We start from the raw sequence: 24,977 nt of genomic DNA on the forward strand, positions 1-24,977 counted from the left end.
ATCTAATGTTTTGGATAAAGGAGCCTCACCGAATGTGGTTTGTAACCACATAGATCCCAATACTGAGACTCTTTCACCTGAAAAACCGACCAGGTCTCCAGTGGAAGGTTGTAGTATGTTGTTGCTTAATTTCATCTTCTGGAAAGTAGAATAGAAAAGAACATCGGTGCTGCTCCCCAGATCCAGTAGTACCTTTTTTACCAAGAGATCTCCGAGTTGGATGGAGATTACCACAGGGTCATCCAGATTTGTTATAGCTTTATTGAAGTCGGAGGTTTGAAATGTCATCTGAGGGAAGTGTGTAGGGGTTTGAGGATTGTTCGGATTGCCTTCGATTGAAAGCATAGCTTGATAAGATCGTTTTCTTGACGAGTTTATGCTGCCTCCACCTGCAAAATCTCCAGAAATACAGTTAATAACTCCTCTTGGTTGTTCAGGATGACTTGTGCTCGCCTTTTCTCTTTCTCGGCTATGTTGTCCTGCCGAGTTGTGGTCACCAGTGGGAAGGACACGTCGTTGCATATGGCCTCTGATGTATTTATTGAGGTGGCCTTGTCGAGCTAGTCGCTCCACAGATCTTTAGCGATGACACACTCATCAGTGGTGTGTCCATGTTTCTAGTGGAATGTGCAATACTTTGATTTGTCCATACCCTTTGGTTCTGGATAGTTGTCGGCCTTTCGAGGTGGCTTGATCAATTTGGAGTTTAAGATCTCCTTGATGATGTCATCATGCTTGGTGTTGAACTGGGTATAAGATTCGTAACGGGGGTGGGTTTGAAAGTCCTCTTATTGTCCCGTATTTTTTCGTCTCCCTTGTATTGTGGTTTGTCCACTTTTCGAGCTTGTCAAAGTTCTTCGATGTTAATCTAGCCTTTCGCTTTTTCTCGGAATTCAGTAAAAGTTTTTGGTTTGGCAGCAGCAATAATCTCCTGGAATTTTTCTAGTCGGAGTCCGCTTTTAATGGCATGTAGATGCACCTCGGGATGGAGGTCGAGTATGCTCGTGGCCACCTTTGTTAAAAGAGTCATGTAGTCTTTGAGGCTTTCGTTCTAACCTTGTTTGATGGTATTCAGGTAGTCGGAATCGTGCAAGTAGATGGCTGATTCAGCAAAATGCTCTTCGAACAACTTTGATAGATCTCAAAAATGAGAAATAGAATCTACAGGCAAAAAACAAAACCAGTCAAGTGCAGGACCGTCTAAATAAGATGAAAAACAAACACATAAAACTTTATCAGATGCACTGTTGACTATCATTTTGGAGGTGAACTTTTTGATATATTTCTTCGCATCGCCTAACCTGTCGTATGAGGTTAAGGTAGTTGGTAGGGTGAACCTTCTGAGCAGCACAAAGTTCATCACCTCAGCCGTGAATGGTCTAGGTGAGTTATCTGGCTCGCTATCCTCGTTTTCTGGCCGAGCTTCTTCATTGTGCTTAGGTTGGGCTTCTTCATGCCGAGCAGTTTTGAAGACATGTGTAGGTCCAGATTGATGCTCGACTTCTTCTGTACTCTCCTGACGTCCGTCATTATTTTCAATCTGAGCATTAGCTAGCTCAGCAATTTGGTTAGCTATTATTTGATTTTCCTCCGCCATGCGCTGGTTGGCTTGTTGCAACTCAGCCACCATCCGGAAGAGCTTGGATGGCATACGTGGAGGTTGCTCAGCCATGATTGGAGGTGAAAATGTTGAGGCCGATGAAAAAGAGAGGAACTATATTTTCGGCTCCACGGTGGGCGCCAATTTTCTTGTGTGAATAATCTGAAAGTAACCTCGGCTACAGAAGTCGATGCCAAGCTTTAGACTTTAACACCGAGCTTTATCCTTCAGAGCCGAGTTGTAAGCTTGGATGATCCGAGCTCTTCGTCCAGAGAGATATCACGTCACGGAGAGTATGAACAAAGGGGGAGTGTACCTGTAAAAGGCACTCGGATGCTTAAGTTAGTACTATGAATTCAATGTGTCTGTTAAGTATAAGATATCATACCTTTATAGATTGAGTATAAAAGGTTGGTTACATTATCGTTGATCCTCTAAATTGAAGAGCAGTTATTAGGTGATAATGTTTGGTGGGACTTTTTATTCCAGGATGTAACGTATAACGCCGAGTTATGGCATAAAGTACCGAGTTATGGTGCATAAATCCGAGTTATGACGTCGGATTTGTAATAGCCATATCAGTTGTGTTTATGATATTCTACATCTCTCTACGTTCTTTTATTCTCTGGAGGAGGTCCCAAGTGTTGTCAGCAGAAAAGAATATATCAATGAGCAGTGTTAGGTAGTTGAATTTGGCTCTGTGTATTTTGGAGGTGAGAGGGTTGAGTTCTTTTTCTTTTGTAGGGGGAGTTTTTTTATTTTGAAAACCGATTGGTTTTTTGTTCGATCTGACTGGTGGATTTTTGGCCAGTTCAATGGTTCAAGAGCAGTTTCTGTTCAGGCAGTTTTAAACTGTAAATCGAACCGTATAAGTTAGTAGTTCTGAGTTGGACAATCTGACCGTCCGGTCTGATTTGAGTATTTGGTTCGGTCCGATTTTTAGAACGTTGATTATAATAGTTATGGAGGAAGATTAGAGAGAATTTGGGGGTTGTGCAAGATGTAGATTTCTTTGAGATGAAAGATAGAGAAGTAAAGGTGATAAAGGTGAAGATTCTCTTATATGCAACAAAATCATTGAGAAGATCGCTGAAAATTGTAGGACCGAACAGAAAAGTGATTAAATTATCGGTCAAGTATGAAAAACTCAATAATTTTTGTCATTACTGCGGACACCTTGAACATGAAAAAAGAACATGCAGCTCCTTTGTGGAAGATGAGGATAAGAATGAATGTTTGGAGAAGGGATGGGGGACGTAGTTGAAGGCTGAGCAATTTGGGAGACGGTATGTATCAGATAAAGAGAATACCAATCCTATCAAGCCCAAAATAAAGGAGTCTCTAAAGGAGGGTTCTCAAAAGCCAATTCCAGTTATCTTGTTAAGGAGTTTGGAAAAATTATCAATGCAGGAGAATGAAAAATATAAGGCGAGAGAGGAACAGAATTCAGTGTGCAAAATGCAACATGAAAATACCTAAAGAAAATCAACTACAACTAACCACGCAGCAAGCTGGGGCAGTAAGTGTAACACCCCAACTTTTGACACATCATGACCAATGCCAAGCGTTCAGGTGTTACTCGTCGTAAGGGCTTACTTAGTTCTAGACTCAGATTTTGTAAACAAATATTAATAAAAGTTTTTATCGATTTAGCATGACTAAATTATTAATCGTGAAATATCATTTAGTTGCTCGCAAGGTTAGTTCTTAAAGTTATGTCACAGATAAATACGTGGTAGCAGAGAATGTCGTACATACATATATACAAATATATACAGGAGTTAAGTTTGGGAATACATGTCATCTTTCATAAACTGAGAAATACACCAAGTTATATATACATATACAAAAGAGGAAGTCAGTCCCAACCCTCATACGGGTTTCCTAAACTAGAACCGAACTACTACGAAGCGCTACCCCTCTAAAAAAAACACTACAAAAGTGAGGGAAAAATAGTACTAAGATCACCAAAAGGAGTAAAAGTCAACTAGGTCAATCAACGGAATGACCTTCAGTTAGAGTGAACACGTACGACATGCCGAGATAAAAACGCAGGCGATGTACCGAAACCCGAAACTCAACGTACTCCTCTACCGATCCCATCTGAGGAGGTAGAACAAGAAAGAGAAGAAGGGTGAGAACCTAGAGTTCTTATTAAGGTAAAAAGGTGGTCTAAGGTCTTTGTCTCTAAGTCGTCGTGTAAAAGAAAATAGAACAAACACAGAAACACAAGGCACAAAATATATACAACAAGTAAATAGAAGAAACAATAAAAAAATGGCAATAAATAATTCACAAGAAATTCATATGCACAAACAAGATGATGCATGCATGTTCCTAGCGTAGGCCATGAGCTCATGTGTCGGTTGTCTACCCGCAACCCGATGTTATTCGGGCCGAACTCCAAATATGGTCTCTTTATCGTGTCAGTTAGGCACAATTCTCATCATGGGCGAATCTATGTTAGTTAGGATATCTTGACATTACGATAAGAGACAGGTTATCAGTTAGGTGAACATTTTCGCATTAGCAATCTCAAGCTATCAGTTAGGCGGACACTTTCGTATTAGCAATTTGGCATAAGGCCCATTCAATATACAATTCTCAACTTTTGTTTCATTTATTGTTTCTCATTTCTTTTCTTTTCATTATACCTCCACATCACCAATTACATACACGCACCTCCGCATCATCGTTTTAAACCTACCTCCGCATCACCATTTAATTACACAACCCTCCGCATCACCATTTAACATCAACTTTTTGGGAAAATTTATCTTTTCTTTTTCATTTAACTAAAGTCATGTATGCGCCAAATTTGGACATACCCTTTGGATTAAAATTAAAGTTTTGTCGTGTTTGGATTACAATTGGATTTGATGACAAATTTAGTAAAAATCTGCTGCTATCCTACGAAAATTCAGAGAAATACAATAGATAGCTCTGTTTCTGAAAAATCTATGATAAATTCAATTCTAATTCTATACTTCCAAAATTTGGTGAGGATACACCTAACTCCCTTAAGTTTTAGGACAAATAAGTTTTAGATTCATAGTACTTTGTTTGATTAAATTAAATATTAATTGGAAGTGTTGTCCTGTTTCAAGTGATTGGTTCTGAATTTCCTGCGGATAGCCCAACTTTCAAGAGACATAATTAACTCTACAAAATAGCTATAGACATGAAACTTATATCCAATTAAAGTAGACTCACATATCTTCAAAATTCTTTTAAAAGCAACTCAAAATGGCAAATATGTCAGAAGTTATAGTGGCTGGAAATTAATACTACAGAACCAGAAAATCAAAAAATTTTGCGACAACCACTAAATTTCAAAAATTCATATCTTCCAAACCATTTGGCCAAATTCCTTACAACTTTTATGGAAAAATCTAGACTTAATGAAGTTTATCAGAAAAACAATTTTGCTTGTAAAAACTGGCCAGATTGCTCCCAGAATTTCTTTTAATTTGCCACTCAAACTGTTTCAGAATTTTTGCAGCAAGGCTCCCTAATTTTCCATAACCAAATTTGATCCTCTAAGTTTCTAACTCATACCAATCAATAATTCTCATTACTCATTACTATATCTATGTGAATTATGCCATAATTTCACCCAAGAGCTTCAGATTCATATACATCAAGAATTTACACAATAAACATAACTTGATCATACTTTCACAACATTAAAAATCTGCACTACATCTAACAACAATAATTCAACCAATTAACAGAATTTTCAGCAACATCAATCATGTTAGCTCATCATTATCAATCAAGATTATATATAACAATCACCCATATCTAATTTATAATCCTAACCCTTACCTCTTTTTGAGGATTCACAAACCAAAGTTTGTTCTTTGCTACTTTAACCCAGAAAATCCTAACAAACATAATTAAGAAATTTTGTTAGTTCACAAGGCAAAATAACCGAGTTGCACATGGAGAAAAAGAAGGAGTCTCATTCTTGTGATGGGATGAATTTGATTGGGTTGGTCTTCATTTACAGAAATTGAAGCTTAGCAAGGGTAAAACCTTTGACTTAGAAAGAACAACAGAGCACAAAGTTATTGATTCTTACCTAATGAGAAAAATACCAAGGGAATCAGAAAGAAAAAAGGACAGGATTTCTTCTTTGGCTCTAGATTGTAGCTCCTTTGATGATCTTCTTCTTCCTTCTTGATGGTGATGTACGCTATTGACGTTTTCCTCCTTTCCTTCCTTGATCAATCGCCACTTTTGCTTCTTTTCTTTTCTTCATGTGGTTTCCAGAGAAATTGAAAGGCTTGACTCTGCTATATATATCTATAGAAGATGGAGAAGGATGAGCTGGTGCAACAAGACTTCGTGGCTTCCTCCCCTTGCAACACCACTTCAGAGCACTCATTGTATGAAGTGGTGACCATGGTTCCTCTTGGAGTAGCGTTCGGTGGTGAGAGAGGAAGAAGGAATGAACTTAATCGAAGTTTTCCTTAGGTTTTAGTTTAATTAAAAGAAGCTTGGTTCGGTTGAACCCGAAAAAGAAAAAAATCGTGGCTTTGAAAGAAAGGAAGGAAAAACCAGGTTAATAGTTAGTAACGCATCTAGAGTAATTCCTCTACTAATTTCTCCACAACTGCCACTGCCGATCACCTCTGGCCGAGGACCACCACAGACCACCGCTACTGTACCTCCTTCATCCACCCACTATCGGTCATCCTAAATTTTAAATCTTAAATCCTAAAATTAAAATCTTAAACCCTAAATTCTAAATCCTCTCTAAATTTAAATATTAAAACCTAAATTCTAAACTCCAAATTCTAAATTCTAATTTTAAACACTAAATTCTAAACATAAATTTTGAATAGTAAATCTTAAATTTTTTTGTTTGAATTTTGGATTTTTTATTATTTCTAGTTTTAGATGTTTTGCCTTCTATTTATTGTGAATTGTTGGCTATTTTGTTGGCTAAAAATTATTATTTCTCCCTATTTTTTTTAACAAGTTAGATACTACTTTTTAGATATCATAGTAATCACCGAATTTAAATTGCATTTTGTTGTTGCATACTAGCCTACGCATATACATTTTGTTTGCTCCTTTGATTTCAAATATTTTCGGCCACTATTTGCAAGGTAATTAGACCCCATTAGGGGTGGCAAAACGAATCGAGTCCGTCGGGCCGATCCGCTAAATCCGCTAAAAAAGGCGGGTCGGACTAGGATTTGGAGCCCGTCAAATTAAAAAAATCCACCAAAGCCGCATCGCTGAATTGGCGGATTTTGGTGGGGCAGGGTAGGCCAGTCTGCCGGATCGAAGATTTTTATTTTTCATTTTTTTATTAAATAAAAGAGTGATTATTATTATAAAATTAATAATTATAGAATTTTTAAATACTTTTTTTTCATTTTTTATTTTTATTCTTCTTTTAGTTATTAACTTTATTTATTTCACTTTATAATTTCGTATATATGCTCAAATTATGCGACTTATTTTTTAAAATAAAGATGATTCTATTGACAAATATTATTTTGAACAATTTTATTGAAGTTAAAAATAAAAAAATAGTGAAAAAATTATATTATAATTTGACTATTTTTTATTTGTATTTGTTTTTTAATTATTATTTTTTGTTAATTTTATTGGATTTTTTTTTTCAAAAAAAAAAAAGTGTCAAGCGGGCTAGCTCGTCGACCCGCCAATCCACCATAAAGCGGAACGGACTAACATTTTGAACCCATTTTAGTTGGCGGGGCAGGCCGATCCGCCCTGTTTATGGGGCAGACCTAGGCGGGGTGGGTTGGGGGCCGGCCCGCTTTGCCACCCCTAGACCCCATCCCATATTTTATTTGTAGTATATGTATTAACAGATTATAGTATACATCAAAATCCAATATATCGTTACTTTAAACTTGTTAAAGTACCATGACAAATTTCTTTTTTTCATAAAATTGTTGTGATTATATATCGTATCATATTGTATTCAATACTTATATTCTTTTTGCGCAAAATAGGTAGGAATAACAGAGGAGAAAAATTCTGATCTTGAACGGCTAGCCATTGACATTGCCAAGAAGTGTCACGGGTTGCCCATATCAATAGTTACAACTGCAAAGGCATTGAAAAATCAAAACGGCTCAGTTTGGGAGGAGACCCTTAAAACACTTGAAAGACAAAAGCTTGCAGGAACACCTGAGTATTCTACAAAGTTGAGTTATGAGCTTTTAGCAAATGAGGAGCTCAAGCTTATCTTCTTGCTTTGTGCTTGCATGGGTCAAGATGCATTGGTCTCAGACTTAGTGAGACTATGCATTGGTTTGGGTTTTCTTGAAGGCGTCTACACAGCAAAGGAAGCCAGAGATCAAGTGCAAATGTTGCTTATTCATTTAAAAGACTCGGGTTTGTTGTCTGACAGTTACTCGAATGATCGTTTCACGATGCAAAACCTTGTTCGCAATGCAGCTTTGTTGATAGCATCAGAGAATAATGTGTTCGTGCTGGCAAAAAGAAAGATAGATGAATGGCCTGATGATGATAAACTTGAAAGGTACACTTCTGTTTTCTTACATCATTGTGATGTCAACACTGAGGAGTTTCCTAAAAGTTTAAAATGTCCGAAACTGAAAGTCTTTCATTTTCACAACAATCATCAACATTTCAAAATACCAAAAGACTTTTTCCGAAAAATGAAAGAACTTAGAGTGTTGGTTCTGCTTGGCATTGATCTATCCAAAATGTCTTCATCGATGCAATGCCTAACAAAACTCCGAAAGCTTTGTTTGGAGCAATGCATTAATCTAGATGAGGAATTATGCAACAGTATTGGCACGTTCATGAAGAATCTAAGAATTCTAAGCTTTTCTGGATCTGATATTAAAAGCTTGCCTACTAAATTGAAAGGGTTGTCAAAGCTGCAAATTCTTGACTTAAGTAATTGCTCCCAACTAAAATCAATTCAAGCTGGTGTAATATCTAGCTTGACTAATTTGGAGGAGTTGTACATGAGAAACACTTTGGTTGAATGGAGGGTGGATAACAGAGAGGAAAGTGAAAACAAAAATGCTAGTCTTTCAGAGTTGGGACATCTAAATCAAATAACAAATGTTGACTTACAAATCCCAAGTGTTGCCCATTTGCCAGAAAACTTATTCTTTGATAAGCTGCATAGCTATAAAATTGTAATTGGCTCGTCAAGTACACATTTGGAGCCAGATTTCAAGATTCCGGAGAAATATCAACTGTTGAGGTATTTGGCAATACTGGAGAAAGATGTTGGCATTCATTCTCAGAAAGGGATCAAAATGTTGTTTGAAAGAGTTGAGAATTTGTTGCTGGAAGAACTCAACGGTGTCCAAGACATCTTTTATGCACTGAATTTGAAAGGGTTTCCATGTCTTAAGACTTTATCCATTGTGAGTACTTGTAGCATTCGATATTTGATCAACCCACAGGAGAGGAAGCATCCTGAGAATGCTTTTCCGAAACTGGAGACATTGCACCTCTACAAGCTCGATAACATGGAGCAACTATGCTCTCGTGTCTCACTTTCATCATCCTCATTTTGTAAACTGAAAGTTGTCAAGATTAAGCTTTGTGGTTTATTAAAGAATGTCTTTTTAATGTCTACGGTCAAGCATTTGGTTGCTCTTCAAACAATTGAAGTTTCAGAATGTAACTCTCTAAAGGAGATTGTGTTTGCGGAAGATCCACAAGATGCTAATGCGTCGAAGTCTCTTAAGTTTCAAGAATTACGCACTTTGACATTAAAATCATTACCTGAGTTTCATGGATTCTGTTCCATTTCATCTACAGCGCAACAAAAAGTATTGTTGGATGAACAGGTAAGTTCAGAACTATAGAACAAATTTATTTTTCTTTTACATTTTAAATTTTAGTTAGTCAACATTTACATATGATGGTTTTTTTTTTTTTTTTTTCTCATTTGACATAAATTAATAGTTATTATTTGTGTTTCTTCATAGGTTGAATTCTCAAAATTAGAGAGATTAGAGTTGTGCTCTATCCAAATCCACCGAATATGGAATGGCAAAAATCCTCCTTTTGAAAAATTGGTACACTTGGAAGTGAATGGTTGTGATAATTTAAAAAGTTTGTTAACATTGTCTATGGCTATAAATATGAAGACTCTCCAAAGTCTATCTGTCAGCGAGTGTGACAACATGATGCATATTCTTCTCAACGAGAACAGCAATGATACTCAAAGTGAAAAGAAGGTATGTACGTAATTTGGCCATTGATTCCATATATTTTTATTTCATAACAACGACTGAATAAGATTCATATATCATTACAACAAAAATTTGCATTCTTGACTGTTGTTAGCGTAGAAGAAACAATTATTTTAGAGTAGTAGTATTTATTTTTTGACAAATAATAATTGTATAAGAAAGTATTTAAACATATTTTGGACTACTAATAATTATTTTAAAAAGGCGTTTGGTATTCTTAATGTTCAATAATTGTATATGTATATATTTAAAAGTAAAGTAAAGTATGGTTTTTATCCGCAATGTTTGGGGTAAGTGCCAAAGTTGTCCCTAACGTTTAAATCGTCCTATTCAAGTCTCTAACGTTTTAAAATTGGCTCAATGTTGTTCTGCCATTTCTGTTAACAGAGTTGACTGCCGGACAGAATTGAGACAATTTTAAAACGTTAAAGACTTAAATAGGATAAAAACGTTGGAGATAAAAACAATAAAAAAATAAATTTTAATTTTATCCTTCAATAATATCAATTTTTTACGGTACATAGTTATTTAATTATTTTTAATCACATCTAAGTAAATTACACTTAATCACATTACTTTCATTCTAAATAAATTTATTTTTTTATAATTTTACTTTTAAAGATTTTTTACTCATTATAAAATTTTTTACTAATATCATGCCTCTTATTGTTTCTCTTCTATTTTTAACCATAATTTTTCTTTAAGTTTTCTAATTATATGTATTAGATGATAAACTCCCTAAAACACTAGAATGTATAATGTTCTTTTACATTATTTTATTCTTTCCTTTTCTAAGTCCGATTGTATTCATTAGTTATATATTACTTTTATTTACCTTTTAACTATTTATATAGTAGTTGTAATAATATTATTGAAAATAGATTTTATTTTGATTTATAAAAAATAAAATTAAAAAATTAAATATTATTTAAATTTTAACTATTGAAATATTATATTCATACTTTGTATATTATCTAATAGTTTTATCCTTGTAATATAATATTTAAATATAACTAAAAAATACTATAAAAGTAACAATAGAAGTTACTACGTACTTAAAATGAATAAACATAAATATAATTATATGAAGTTAAATAAATAAACTTCAATTCAATATTTGCATAATTTTATTTATAGTCCACTTTATAAGTTTATATATAATTTTTTTGTTTTAATATATATATATATATATATTCATCTTAAATTTTGTCACCAAAAAAGCATCCTAAGGCTTAGTTTGATAAAGTTTTTACTTTTTAAAAAGTGTAGTATTTATATGTTTGGTAAATCAAATTAAAAATAACTTTTAATAAACACAAACAACAATTATTGATAAAATAATTTTTAAAAGAGTAAAGCTAGGGAACCAAAAGCATATCAGCCAAAACCCAGCCAAATACCTTTGGATGAATTCAAAATCTCTACGAATTAATATATATGGATGTTTCTTCTACTAAGTATCAGAATGTTTCTTTTTCATATTAAATGGATGTTCTTTTATATATTTTTCGAATTTGTGATTGTTGGAGGTGGATAAGTTAATGTGAGAGAAAAGAGGAAGGTTTTTATAGGTTTTAATTAGGTTTAGTTAATTAATTTAAAATTTTTTAAATTTTAAATTTAAAAAGTTTAAAATTAATTAATTATTAATATGAATTAATGTAGTTTTGTTTAGCTTTTGGCTGATAAACTTTTGGTTCCTTATACTTTTCCTTTTTAAAATTTAAAAATACTATAAAAGACATATTTTTAAGCGTTAAAATAAAAAATTAGTTAATATATAAATTTATATTAGACTTTTAAATTTTAAAAAGTATAAGCTAACTTTAAAAAATTACCCTTATAAATATTTTAAAAGATACTTCGATCTTTTAAAAATTACAAACACAAACACGTAATCTTTTTTTATTTACTAAACATAAAATAAAAAATTTATACTTTTAAAGAGTAGAAGCACTTTTTCAAAAAACTTTATAACAAAAGCTAAATTAAATTAAAGCCCAACATTGCAATATTATGATTTTGAGGAGTTACTGTTACTAGTTTTGTTCGTGATGCCAACTTGCAAATAGCAATGCAAGCATTTCTTTGGCGATCTCTCTTTGTTGGTTTGATTTTGTGACATTTGACTTAATTTGAGTTTTTTGCTATTGCATTGTGAACCACACAACAGGTTACCATCTTTCCAAATTTGAAGAGTATTAAAGTGAGAAGCATGAAGAGTTTGAGTGGGATATGTGATAAAGAATTTGAACTCCCAAAAGCCTCTTTCGAAAAGTTGGAGAGCCTAGCCATTGATGAGTGTCATAAACTGGTCCATGTTTTCACTTCTAATGTGGTGGGAATATTTCAGCATGTAAGCAACTTAAGCGTTACTAATTGTAAGTCAATGAAAGCTATATTTCAGCCAGAAGGTTGGGAAAATAAGCGAACTTCTAAGGATGCAACACCCAAGTTGCAAGATGTTCATTTTGAATCACTTCCAAAATTAGAGCACATGTTCAACATGAAGAAAAAACAGCTTGAAGGGATTCTTAAGTTAAACAATTTGCATAAGATATGGGTTCAAGATTGTAAAAGGTTGGAAAACATATTTTCTGCTCCTGTCGCTAAAACACTTGAAAATAATCTTGAAGAGCTTGTGGTCTCGGATTGCTCTCAATTGAGGGAAATTGTTGCCAAGAAAGAAGAAGAAGATGCCAGCAGTCTTACTAAACTTAACTTTTTGAAACTGGCAACCATCAAATTTTTGAGACTACCAAAATTCACGAGTTTCTATCCAGGAGCTTATGGAATAGAATTTTCAGCACTCAACAACTTGTCTATTCAACAATGTGACAAGTTGGAACCATTCAGAGAAGAAGAAATCATAGATGAACAAACAAAGCTTGCCCTCTTTCCTGAAACGGTAATAACAATACCTTCAAACTCTTATTTCTATTGTTATTTCGTAATAGCAGATGAAAAATTAATTAGATTTAATGGGCGTGGTTGAAAATTAAACTCTTTTACATTATCATCAAATAAAAATATCTGAGAGGTTTGATAGAAGATTATGGGTCTAAGATGAGTGTATATTTTTTTTTATCTTATGCTCTATTATTAATTACTAGGTACATGCTTTGTTTATTCCTTTTTGGATTTAACCTTTAACTATTGAAAAAAAAATCAAATCAAATATTTTTCATGATCGGATGAAATTTTACAAAATCAAGATATCGTCACAACTAAACCCCAATTAAAATGGCGTAGAATACGTGCATGAATTTGCATTTTGATATATTTAACTTTATGCATGCTAAATTAATTTTTTCTGTAATGATTTATTCCATGTAGGTAATGAACAATTTGAAGTCAATTCAAATTGAGTCGAGACATGCAATGTCATCGACTAACTATGATTATCGAAGGGATAATCTAGAAGAGCTTCACTTATCTGGACTGAAGGATACTAAAATTCTGTATTCTTTCCTTTATAGCAATCCTAATATGAAGAATCTATGCTTGAAAGATGCTTCTTTTGAAGAATTGGTGCCTCTTGAAAGGCTTGCTAAGATTGAAAGCTTAGGAGTTGTCCCACAGCTGAAAAGCTTGAAGTTAACAGATCTACCAAATCTTGAGAACATTGGCTTCGAAAGAGACCCAATTCTTCAAAGGATAGAGACATTGGTTTTTCAAAATTGCCCATGGTTGAATACCATAGCACCTTCTAATGTATTTTTCTCTCACTTGACAAAGCTTGAAGTGGTTGACTGTGAAAGATTAGAATATTTAATGTCACCATCAACTGCAAGAAGCTTGGGTCAACTCAACAGCATGAAGGTAATTAATTGTGAATCTCTTGAGGAAATTGTATCAGAGGAAGGACAAGAAGATAATAAAGAGAAAGATGACATCATTTTCAAACAATTGACGACAATTGAACTTGTGTCTCTCGAGTGCCTCGAAAGCTTTTGCAGGTCCAAGAGTTGTGCGTTTCAGTTTCCATCATTAGAGAAATTTGTGGTGAGTGCTTGTCCCGAATTGAAAAGTTTCTCCCAACAAGAACACATGAAACCACTGCCCAAGTTGGGAAAAGTATATGTTGTCCATGAAAAAGACAAGGTGGAAGCGTACTGGACAAACAATTTACAAGAAACAATACGAGATATATTCAACAAAAAGGTATTGTCTAAATAAATTATTTGACTCGAATAAGATTGTGTTTGAATTAGAGGTAAAGAATAATATAAGAAATATAATTGTAAATTTAATATAATGACAGATATTTTTCAAAGGCATGGAGGAATTAAGTGTTTCTCATCATCTTGCTCATCTACAACAACTATGGCAATGCAAAGAAGAACGCCCACCACAAGGAGAATTGTTTAACAATTTGAAAACTTTGAAGCTGAGTGGTTGTGAGTTTGAACCATACGCAATTCCATCAAATGTTCTTTTCAGTTTCAAGAACTTAAAAGAATTGGAAGTGGATAGCTGCGAAAAAATAACAGGAATTTTTGAAATGAATGATACTGAGATTAAGGAATTCCAACTGAAGAAGCTAACTTTGGAATGGCTTCCAAATGTGACACATGTGTGGAACCCGGAAAAACAAGGAATTCTCAGCTTCAAAAGTCTACAAATAGTGACTGTCAATACGTGTAAGGATTTGAGAACTATATTTCCTATAGCCTTGGCCAGAGATCTTAAGAAGCTTGAGAAACTTGATGTTAGCGTATGTGATGAGTTATCCAATATTATAGAAGGTGGAACTGTTGATGAACATCTTGTGTTTCCTTGTTTAACCACATTGGCATTGTCCTATTTGCCAAATCTTACTGGCTTTTGCTCTCAGAAGTTCACTCTGGAATGCCCTAAGTTAAATTGGTTGGGCGTATATAATTGCAACGATCAACCGGAGCTATTTCAGAGTCAAGGAGAGGAAAACCAAAACAGCACCTCAACTGCTAAGCAACCACTTTTCATGAATATAAAGGTAAATAATTTATATTGTTATTTGTTATAATATCTTCTAAGGTAAAGGTAATTTATTATAACAACTTTTGAGTTTCATTATTCTATTCTAATAATGATTGGCTTTATCTTTTCATTTTATATTTATAATTCATTTTATTTTATAGGATTTAGATGGATTTGGATCCTCTAAAGTTTGAATTTCACTTTAGAGAATAAAGTATGATCTTCTACCCTTAAATAGTTTCTCTTTCATATTTATTCTTGGTCCCACCTATAAAATCAAACTTTAGAGGATCCAAATCCGATTTAAATCTCATATTTATATTCTTAATGTTACTTGCACTTTCAAGAATAAATAGCAACTTAAAACTCATTTTATCAGTCATGTTAAATGAGATACACACTTTCCAATTTGTAAAGAGTATTGGATAAATACTCTTTTTCTTTAATATTTTCTGATGTCAAAAAAAATATTATTGTATGTTTTTCACTTTCTTTTTTTTCTTCTCTGTTTTTTAATGAGAAGTCTGCAGTTAAATTTGTTTTAAATGATTGTTTATTTATATAATTAATCATATAAAAATAATTCATGCGTGTTTAGATTATTTGATTAAAAAGATATTAATATTTATTTGAGTAATACACAAAAAGTTAGTTTTAGTAAACCTAAACCTTATATGATAGTTATTTTGTAAAAGCTATATAATAATTGTCTATATCTAAAATAATTGATACTTACTTATTAGAGTCAATTTGCTAGCAATTTTACAATTTTGAAATAATTAATTGTTACCTTTTATAATCCTAAGTTTCAAAATGTTATACTTATCAACCGTTTCTGTCATAGGATATTTCCAAGATGGAAAATTTGATTCTGAATTGGAGACACACTGAAGATTTAAGTTCATGGTTGAATAACGAAAATCTTGAGAGTTTGAATGAACTTGTCCTTGTTGATGATGATGGGAAGAGTAACTGTAATGTGCCGGTTAAATTATTTAAGAAGACACCCAAGTTGGAAACACTGAAAGTAATAGGCCTTTACTGTGATGAAATCCTCAAAAATATATTTCCCTCCGATGATGAAGCTACTAATAAGGAGATTCTTGGAAACTTAAAAGAATTGAAGCTATACAAGTTAGATGAGTTGAAATCCATGAGTGGGGTAGAATACTTGTCAAAGCAGCTGCGTGTATTACATGTTTATAGATGTCCAAAATTGATGACAACAATAGTGCTACAATCTTCCTCCAATCTGAAAGAACTGCACATAGAATCATGTGATGCAATGCTGCGTCTATTCACATCTTCAACAGCGAAAATGCTAATACACCTTGAGGAGTTGCAAGTTGAGAATTGTGAATCATTGAAAGAAATCGTGGGGGAAGAACAGGACGAAGTTATTGAATTTAAGCAGCTACAGAGGATAACCCTTAGATATTTGGAAAGCCTGGAATGCTTTTATTCAGGGAATGCCACTTTGAAGTTCCCCTCTCTCATTCAACTGGACATAGTGTATTGCTCAAAGATGAAAGTTTTCTCTCATGGAAATGTCCCCCACATTTCTAGAAGGATTCAAGTTTCTTACAACGACTCAAGTGATGATTTGGTCTTCCACCGTGATCTTAATAATGCCGCTGTATTGCAGTCTCTAAGTAAGGTAATAAATAAAGACCCTTCTTCAAATAAAATTTTACTATGTGCCACTTTCAAATATTTAGCGTAGAAAGTTAAACACTTGGTTATATTTAATTAAGGCCAATTCTATAGATCTTTTTCTTTGGTATTTAATTTTTATCTAATTTATTTTTTATAATAATTTTTAAATATTTTAAATTTTTTATTTTTATATTTTAAAATTTAAAATTAATTATTTAATTTTTTAGTAATTAGATAATAATGTTTAGATACCATAACAAATACCATTAACTAATTGATAAATAATTATTTTGTGGCGATTTCAACTCAGAGGAATAATATGAAAAAAACAAAAAAAATTAGATAAGAGAAACCATAAAATAGATTAATCAGATAGATTTTCAGTAATAAGATATTTGGTCACAATAAAATAAATAATAAGGCTTATTTTTAAACACTCAAGTAAAAGTAATAGCATTGTACTCTTTTTTAATTAAATAAATTTTAATTTTTTTATTTATTATTATTTATATCAATAGTTTAAATTTAAGATTTTGAGTTTAAAATTTAAGATTCAAAATTCACACTTTAAAGAATATTGCACTTTTTATTTTATTTTTTTGGAATGCATTAAAATTCACCAATAATAATTTAGTTTAAGTTTGTGTATTGCATTTAAAAAAAACTCATGTATTGTTCATTGTTAATAATCACTTGTTAATTGCTGTTCTCTAATTGATAATAACAATATTGATAAAGTCTTATATCTAATTGATAATGTTACTCTTTTATTATATTATATTTTTAAATAATTTTTAATGAAAAAAATAACAGAGACTTAGACAAAGACATTTAAAATATCTTTAAATAAAGACATTTGATTTCATTCATTGATTAGATTATTATATATTAATTTTTGACATGTATTATAGATTAAAAGTATTATCTTTATTAAAAAGTATTGATATATTCTTGAAATCGTTAATTTGATTCTGATAATAATTATTTCATTTGTTTAAAATTTAATTTCTTAACAAAATTTTATTAGAGGATTGTTTTATTTTTATTATTTTTTGTAAATCTTTGTAATATTATTTTTCTACTTTTATTTTATTATCATCTTGATATATTTTTTTATTTTACGAATTTAATAATTTTTTATGAGTTGATTTTTTATTTACAATTTTTATAACTTTTTAATTATTTTTTCTTTTCTCTTACTTTTGAAAATCTATATTTGGATCTACCAATTCTTAATTATTCCATTTTTAGTCTAGTAATTCTTATTTATTTTTTAATTCTTTGAATAAAACTTATTGTAAAATTGAGATTTTGGAAAAAAATATTTTGTATTAATTTAAAAAATATTCAGTGTCATTTGAATTAATATTACTTAGAATTATTAGTATAATTATTTCTTCTATCAGATCTTTAATTTCATTCATAATTTATACTTTTATTATTAATCTATGTTTTTTTAGAATAAGTTTTTTAATTGTGGCTAAATAAAAACTTTAGAAAAAGTTATTTTTGACATTTTATATAAGTGGTGTTCTAACAAAATTTATAAAAATAAAATAATAAAATAAAGAATATTTTAAAAAATAACACAAAAGAAGAGTGATATTATCATTATTCTTGAAAATGACAAAAACTTAGTTTGAGAAATCTTTTATTTTAAACAAATAACTTTATCAAATTGACTTTTGAAAGATATATTCATAAATGTTATAACATTTTATATTTGATAAATTAAATTAAAAATAACTTTTAATAAATACAAATAATAACAACAACTGTATTTAGTAAAATAATTTTTAAAATTTAAAATGATAATAATAAACATAAAAATAGAGAGAATTTTGATTGTAAATGAAATTTGACATCAATAATTTAATCAAGAATAAATATAAATATTTATTAATATATAAAATTATATTAGAGATTTTTTAATTTTGATAAATATAAACTAACTTAAAAAATATTTTCTTAAATATTTTTAAAAATATCTCTAATATTTTAAAATGAAAAAGTCTAGAAGGCCAGCAATTTTGTTAAAATTTGGCCAACACTTAACCATAAAAAATAAAATGAGTAATTCTACACTATTGAATGTAATCTTCCACCATTAAACACATTTATGATGGCTAATTGATGGCTATATATCACTATTTCTGCTGGCCCCTAACACTTCTCCACAAACATAAATATATAATTATTTTGATTTACTAAATACAAAATAAAGTATTGGTGTCTCTTTAAAAATTTTAACAAAACAAGGCTAACATCACTCTTCTATATTATGTTACTCTACGATATATTTTGATACTTAGCATATCTCAGATATTCAATTAAAAAATAGTTAAACTATTATTTTCTTTTAATACAAAAGAAATACATAAATACTTTTAACTCGAGGTTTTGAATACCAGAATAAAGAAATAGAATAATACGACTAAAATGTAAGAACATTATAATCATTTAGACAATAATAAAATATGAAAAGCTAAACATAAAGAAGTGCAACTGTGATGTATAATGAAAATACCTTTAACAAATTTTCAATTTGGATTTATATTAATAGAAAAATATTTTAATTTAATAAAATTTAGTTAAAAAATGAGATGAAAATGAAAATAAGAAATAACTATAAATAGAAAGATATATCATAAAAATTTATTTGAGATAATCAAATAATTATTTTATGTATGTTCATTTATTTAAAAGTATTTTTATTTATCTATTATTTTAAGCATTATTAAGATTATATATATTCATTTTTGTGTTAATATGTGTTCCTTTTTTTATTTAGATAATTATTTTTTATTAAACTTTTTGTTCCATAATATCTCACTTTTAACATTCTAGCTAGGCTAATATACGTTTTTATTTTATTTTTTGGACAAATATTTTAAAATAAATATATGACATATTTTCTTATAATCTAATTATTTCTTTTTCTTCACCACTTTGATTTTTTTTTATTAATCAATAAATGCATTTATTTAGAGTAATATATAAAAAAGGATGCATCGAGTATAATTTTTTAAAATTGACGAAGATAAATTTCTATATGTTTTTAACATTGCATTTAATTTATGCTATTACATCTATTATATATATATATATATATATATATATATATATATTGTACTGCTTTTTTATAATATAAATTAACATAAGTGGGTATAAAATCTCTAAAATTAAGTTAAATATGCTAAGAGTGGTACAAAATTCACCAGTTAAGAAATTGATCATATATCCTTTTATTATATATTGATATAAATTTTAGAAATGAAATACTGAAAATTGGCAATATATATTTTTTTTGTTAGCATTGTTTTATGGTCACGCCAAAAGAGATATTAATTAAAATAATTTTGACAAAATGATCAATGTGGATAAATATAAAATTCCAAATATCTATTTATAAAATGTTTAATTTGAATAATATAGTGGTAAGTGACAAACAAATAATTAGAAAATACATTATGCTAATAACCATATCTAAATCTTTATAGACAAGTGATACATAGATTTTTATATCAATTTCAAACTATTGGTAAAGAAATTTATATGTTGTCTATTAAATTTGATAAGATGTTTAGTCGTCTTTTCAATAAAAAACTCAGAATTTATTTATTATTTTTTTTGTAATTAATTATATTCACCATTATTGTAACTGATAAGAAATTTGAAATGTTTAAAGTTCTAATTAATCTTTTTTATTATATTTATTTTCTTGACATAAAAAAACTCAGATACGTCTTGATCTTGGCAATCACTCGGAGCTGAAAGATTTATGGCTTGATAAAGTACATATCCCAGATGAGGCCTTCTTCTCTGGTTTTAATTTAGCAATTCTGGTGGTGAAAGGGTGTGATGAATTCTTTACAACCGCAATACTACCTTCTCATTTACTTCCCTTCCTCAGTACATTACAAGAATTGGAGGTGCGGGAATGCAATTCTGTTGAGGCCATATTTGAAGTCAAAGATACACCAGCAAATATTGTTATTCCTTTGAAGAAATTGACTTTGGAGAAACTTCCAACTTTGAGCCATGTTTGGAAAGGAAAGCTCAGTCTTCCAAAATTAGAGGAGGTTATTGTTGATGAATGTGCAAGCTTAAAATCGTTATTCCCAGAATCAGTTAACATACAGAGGTTAGAAGTGAAGAATTGTGAGAAGTTAGTTGAAATTGTCACAAGAAATGAACTAGCCAAAGAAGATGCAGATAAACAGGTTAATATCTTTTCCGAGCTATCTTGTCTGAAGCTGTGGAATTTGCCAAATCTGAGCTACATTTATCATGGAATGGAAGACTCTGAATTTTCATTATCAAATGCATTACTACCTTGGCATATAATACCTTCTCTTCATAAATTGGAAGAGTTGGTGGTTGGGAATTGTGGTTCCTTTGAGACAATATTTGATGTGAAAGATACAGACATAATTCCTGTGAAGACCATATTTGAAGTCAAAGATACACTAATAGATATTTCTTTGAAGAAATTGACTTTGGAGCATCTGCCAACACTAAGCCATATTTGGAACAAGGATCCTAAAGGAAGTAGTCTTGGCTTTCTATGTCTGGAGGAAGTGGTTGTGAATGGATGTAAAAGCCTCACAAGCTTGTTGCCAGCATCATTGCCCATGTCTAACATGAAAAAGATAAATGTAAAAAACTGTGAGGAATTGGTTGAAATTGTTACAAAAGATGAAGCAGACAATAAAGAAATAAATAAGGAGCTTACTATGTTTCCTAAGCTAACTTCATTGACTCTGCACAATTTACCAAATCTTACATACATTTATGCTGGAATGGAAATTCTAAATTTGCCCGAGTTAAGAGAGTTGGATATTTCTCATTGTAAATTTGCAACAGATTCCACTGCAAAGGTACGAAAGCTCCTACCTTAAAAATATTTGTAACTTTCTAATCTTGCCCGAGTTAAGAGAGTTGAATATGCTTATTTCTCCGTAGAATATGTAGTTTTGAGAAAAGTGCATTTTATTTATCACAATAAGCAGCTCATTCTTATTTTGTTTGTTAATAACTTAATATATCTCTCGCGCACCAATCCAAGTCATTTAAATCATTCATAATGAGCCAAATGCATGTATCTAATATGAGAAGCTACCCACCATTAGAAAATACGAGCAGCTTTTGCCATTCTTGTATATATGTGGTAATAGCTTATATGCACATCTAAGATATGCGTTGTTATTCAATTTAAAATTAAAATTGGATGCTGAACATATAAAACATTGCATATGCATATATCGATTTATATTAATAACATGTTATACATAATAATGTTAGATATTCGTTTCAAAAAATTCGTTAAGATAGTTTATTTTTTTGTCAAAAAAGTATTCTCAGTCTTAAAAGAAAAAATATACAATATTAAACTGATTTTAATTCTTTCATGATATTATGTAAAAAAAATTAATACTTCTACTTTTCTTTTGAAAATAAATTTACTGAGAATTGAGAAAAGTTAACTCCATTAATTTGAAAATAATATTTTTGAAATTATCTACAATAAATTCTAGTTTGGCACTGAACTAAAAAAAATGATTCTTATTTTGAGTTTAGGATTGAATTAAGAGTATCTATAAATTTTAAACAAAGAAACTGAAAATAGTGAGTTAATATTTTATTTAAAAAAAAATATTCAACTATTTTGTAATAGATTTTGTCACCATAATACCTTTTCATAACTAAAAAAAAAAGTATCAAATTCTTTATTAAATTTGTTATTTACTGTTGAACAAATTGATCTTTTTTATTTAAAATATTTTTAAATTCAATTGTCATGTGAATTTTTTTTTTATTTATAACGAAAGCTATATTGATAGAGTAAAATCACATTTTTTTCCCAAACAATTGATGTTTTCTTCATCATCAAGAAAAGTAGATTTTGAACACGTTTAAGTGTTTAACTTATAAGCTTCTGCATGCTTCATTTATTTCATTTTATTTGGAATACTGTACACATTTTGTAGCAATTAAAAAATGGAGGAGGTAAATTATGTTCACATGTCATGATGGCCATGTGTTGTCCTTCTTATTAACTTTGAATCCGATGGAGCAGGTTGCTACCCGTCAGTTAGAGAGAGTGTCAATAGACATGGAAGGTGTGATGATGCTTGACAAAGGAGTGCTTCATTTGGACCCCGAAAACATAAAATATCTGAGATTGCAGGGCTTTAATGATATTCATGAATCAGATGCCGCATCTGTCTTTGATTTCTTTCCAAAGGTTCCACTTCCCAATATTCAGATGCTTGGAGTGGCTGACAGTGCTTTCAAAGAGATATTCCCCTCACAAAAGCCTGAGATTATTCATTCACAGTCACAACTGCTTATTAGCAAATTGGAACTGAGGAATCTGCACAAGCTTGAATCTATTGGGTTAGACCACACCTGGGTAACCTTCTCTAATCTCACATCGCTAAAAGTTGAGGGTTGTGCATCTTTGAAGTATTTGTTCACTTCTTCAGCCGCCAAATGTCTTGTTCAACTTGAACACTTGCACATATCCAACTGTGAAGCACTCGAAAGTTTAATGCTGGATTATCAACTACATGATGGTGATCATGATGTCATCATATTCGAAAAGTCAACTTTGAATTTTCCATCTCTGAAGGAAGTCGAGGTTACTGAATGCAACAGACTGGAGTACATGTTCACATTCTCAACTGCCAAAAGCTTGCATAAATTGAGGAATTTGAAAATTTCCAAATGTGAGTCATTGAAAACAGTAGTATTAGCTACACAAGAGGCAGACGAGCCACATGTGCTCACATTTTCATACCTCTGGAATCTGTCTTTGAGCGAATTGCCAAAACTTGGAAGCTTTTTCCCGGGAAAGTCAACTTTGATGTTCCCACGTCATTTCTTTGAAGTTTGCATCAGTCAATGCAAGAGCATGAAAACTTTCTCACACGGTGACGTGGAAGCACCTGAATTACGAAAGGTGGAGATAGACGGAGCGAGTTGCTCGACAAATAATCTAAATGTTGCAGTCAATCAAGAATTTGAGAAATGAACGAAGCAGCATTGATGAGTTAATATGTAAGTTATTTTCTATTTACTGAATTTACATCTTCTTTTACTTTTGGTGTGATACAGTGCACCAAAACAATGGAGCACATTTCTGTTTTGGAGTTTCATTTAATTTGCTTCCTCCATATTCGGTTATATAAATTTTTGACATTGCTCATTTTATTATCCAATGTTTGTCTTTTGTGAGAATTTAATAAATTAAAGAATGGTATAGTTAATGTATCTTGAGTTAACTAGCTCTTGTATATAAATTCTTGCATGAAATTTGTTGCTTGCTAAGAGAAGCTTATTTTCAATGCATTTGTTACCAGCAAAACTAGTAGTCCAATTAAGGAGCAACGGACAAATAAATAAGGATGGTTGGTAAGTTGTTTTTTTTCTTTAATTAATTCTGAGAAAATAAATAAAATGATGCAGTTACATATTTGTTTTTGCTACAGAAAAATTTTACTCTAATAAGTTTGGGTAACACTGTAACAATCATTCAACTCAAATCATGAAGAGTTTGTTTTTTATAGCCTATAATTTTTTTAATCTCAACCAATATCTAACACAATTGTTTATGAACTTTTATTTTTAAGGTTCTATGGGACACCAAATGCAGCAATTAAGAGGATATAAGTGGATCCCATCATGGCAACAAATATTCATTTCTGTTTGAGTAGTGTAGTGTGGTGTGCATGATATGCATAAGTTCCCTGTATCACTATGCAGGAAGAAGTGTGATTGCCTTTTAAGTGGCATAGCTATAAACTAAGTGTGTTTTATCAATAAAATTATATCTTGTATTTTATACAAGATGTAAGGTGTGTGTGCTTTGTAATTTATTGAGAACACTAGTGTATTTTTATGTATGATAGTGAATTGGAATAATTTTAGACGATTGAAGGATTGTGGTTAGTGTTGAAGTCGTAAGAAGACAATGCTCTGAAAATAAAGTTGAGAATGGTATGTAGATATATTTCTACGTAAGTTCGTTTTCATGCATAAAGTTGACCCTATATTTCAATAAAAATTCATCATGTGTATCCTTTCTTGCATAAAATGTGCTTCTATAATAACGATGTATATTTTTCATTTTAAAAAAATGTCATTGTTAGATAAGATCTGATGTATTAGTTATAAGTATACAGATGATAAATATCTTGGTAATCTATTTCGATATAATTATTAGAGCATGCATGATATCATGATTTTAAATTAATAAAAAAAGTAATACCTAAATAGGTCTCCAAAAAATTTACGGTCAGACAGATTTGTCCCTAACAAAATTTAACTAAGATTTTGACTTTAACGTTTTTAGTTATACATTAGATAAGTCTCCATGGCAGTTTGACTCGGTGAGAACTAACGATGACGTCTTACGTGGAGGTTAACAGATTGACGTGTCAGGTTAACTGCGATGTGCCACCTCCAGAATAATTTGGTCCCCATTCAAATTGGACAAAACGTCGAATTGAATCATGAGACGAACG

General features: G+C 31.0%; 1 protein-coding gene across 3 annotated transcripts in view; it reads left to right on the forward strand.

Annotated features, from left to right (window-relative positions):
* Nucleotides 1-24,474, forward strand: part of LOC130960738 (uncharacterized) — a 36,490-nt gene extending 12,016 nt beyond the window's left edge. For 2 of the 3 annotated variants that reach the window (XR_009079230.1, XR_009079231.1), the window contains exons 6-15: nt 7,597-9,423; nt 9,565-9,816; nt 12,005-12,739; nt 13,168-13,995; nt 14,096-14,809; nt 15,638-16,450; nt 20,190-21,329; nt 22,529-23,511; nt 23,814-23,865; nt 24,084-24,474. Coding sequence is in view for 1 of the 3 variants with exons in the window: in XM_057886192.1 (XP_057742175.1) it covers nt 7,597-9,423; nt 9,565-9,816; nt 12,005-12,739; nt 13,168-13,995; nt 14,096-14,809; nt 15,638-16,450; nt 20,190-21,329; nt 22,529-23,485 (7,266 nt within the window). In the remaining 2 variants the exon portion in view is untranslated. The remainder of the gene's footprint in view (nt 1-7,596; nt 9,424-9,564; nt 9,817-12,004; nt 12,740-13,167; nt 13,996-14,095; nt 14,810-15,637; nt 16,451-20,189; nt 21,330-22,528; nt 23,512-23,813; nt 23,866-24,083) is intronic. The other variant, XM_057886192.1, reaches the window with a different exon arrangement.
* The last annotated feature ends 503 nt before the right edge of the window (nt 24,475-24,977 follow it).

The sequence above is a fragment of the Arachis stenosperma genome, chromosome 2, assembly GCF_014773155.1.
Source record: "Arachis stenosperma cultivar V10309 chromosome 2, arast.V10309.gnm1.PFL2, whole genome shotgun sequence".
Taxonomy (NCBI): domain Eukaryota; kingdom Viridiplantae; phylum Streptophyta; class Magnoliopsida; order Fabales; family Fabaceae; genus Arachis; species Arachis stenosperma.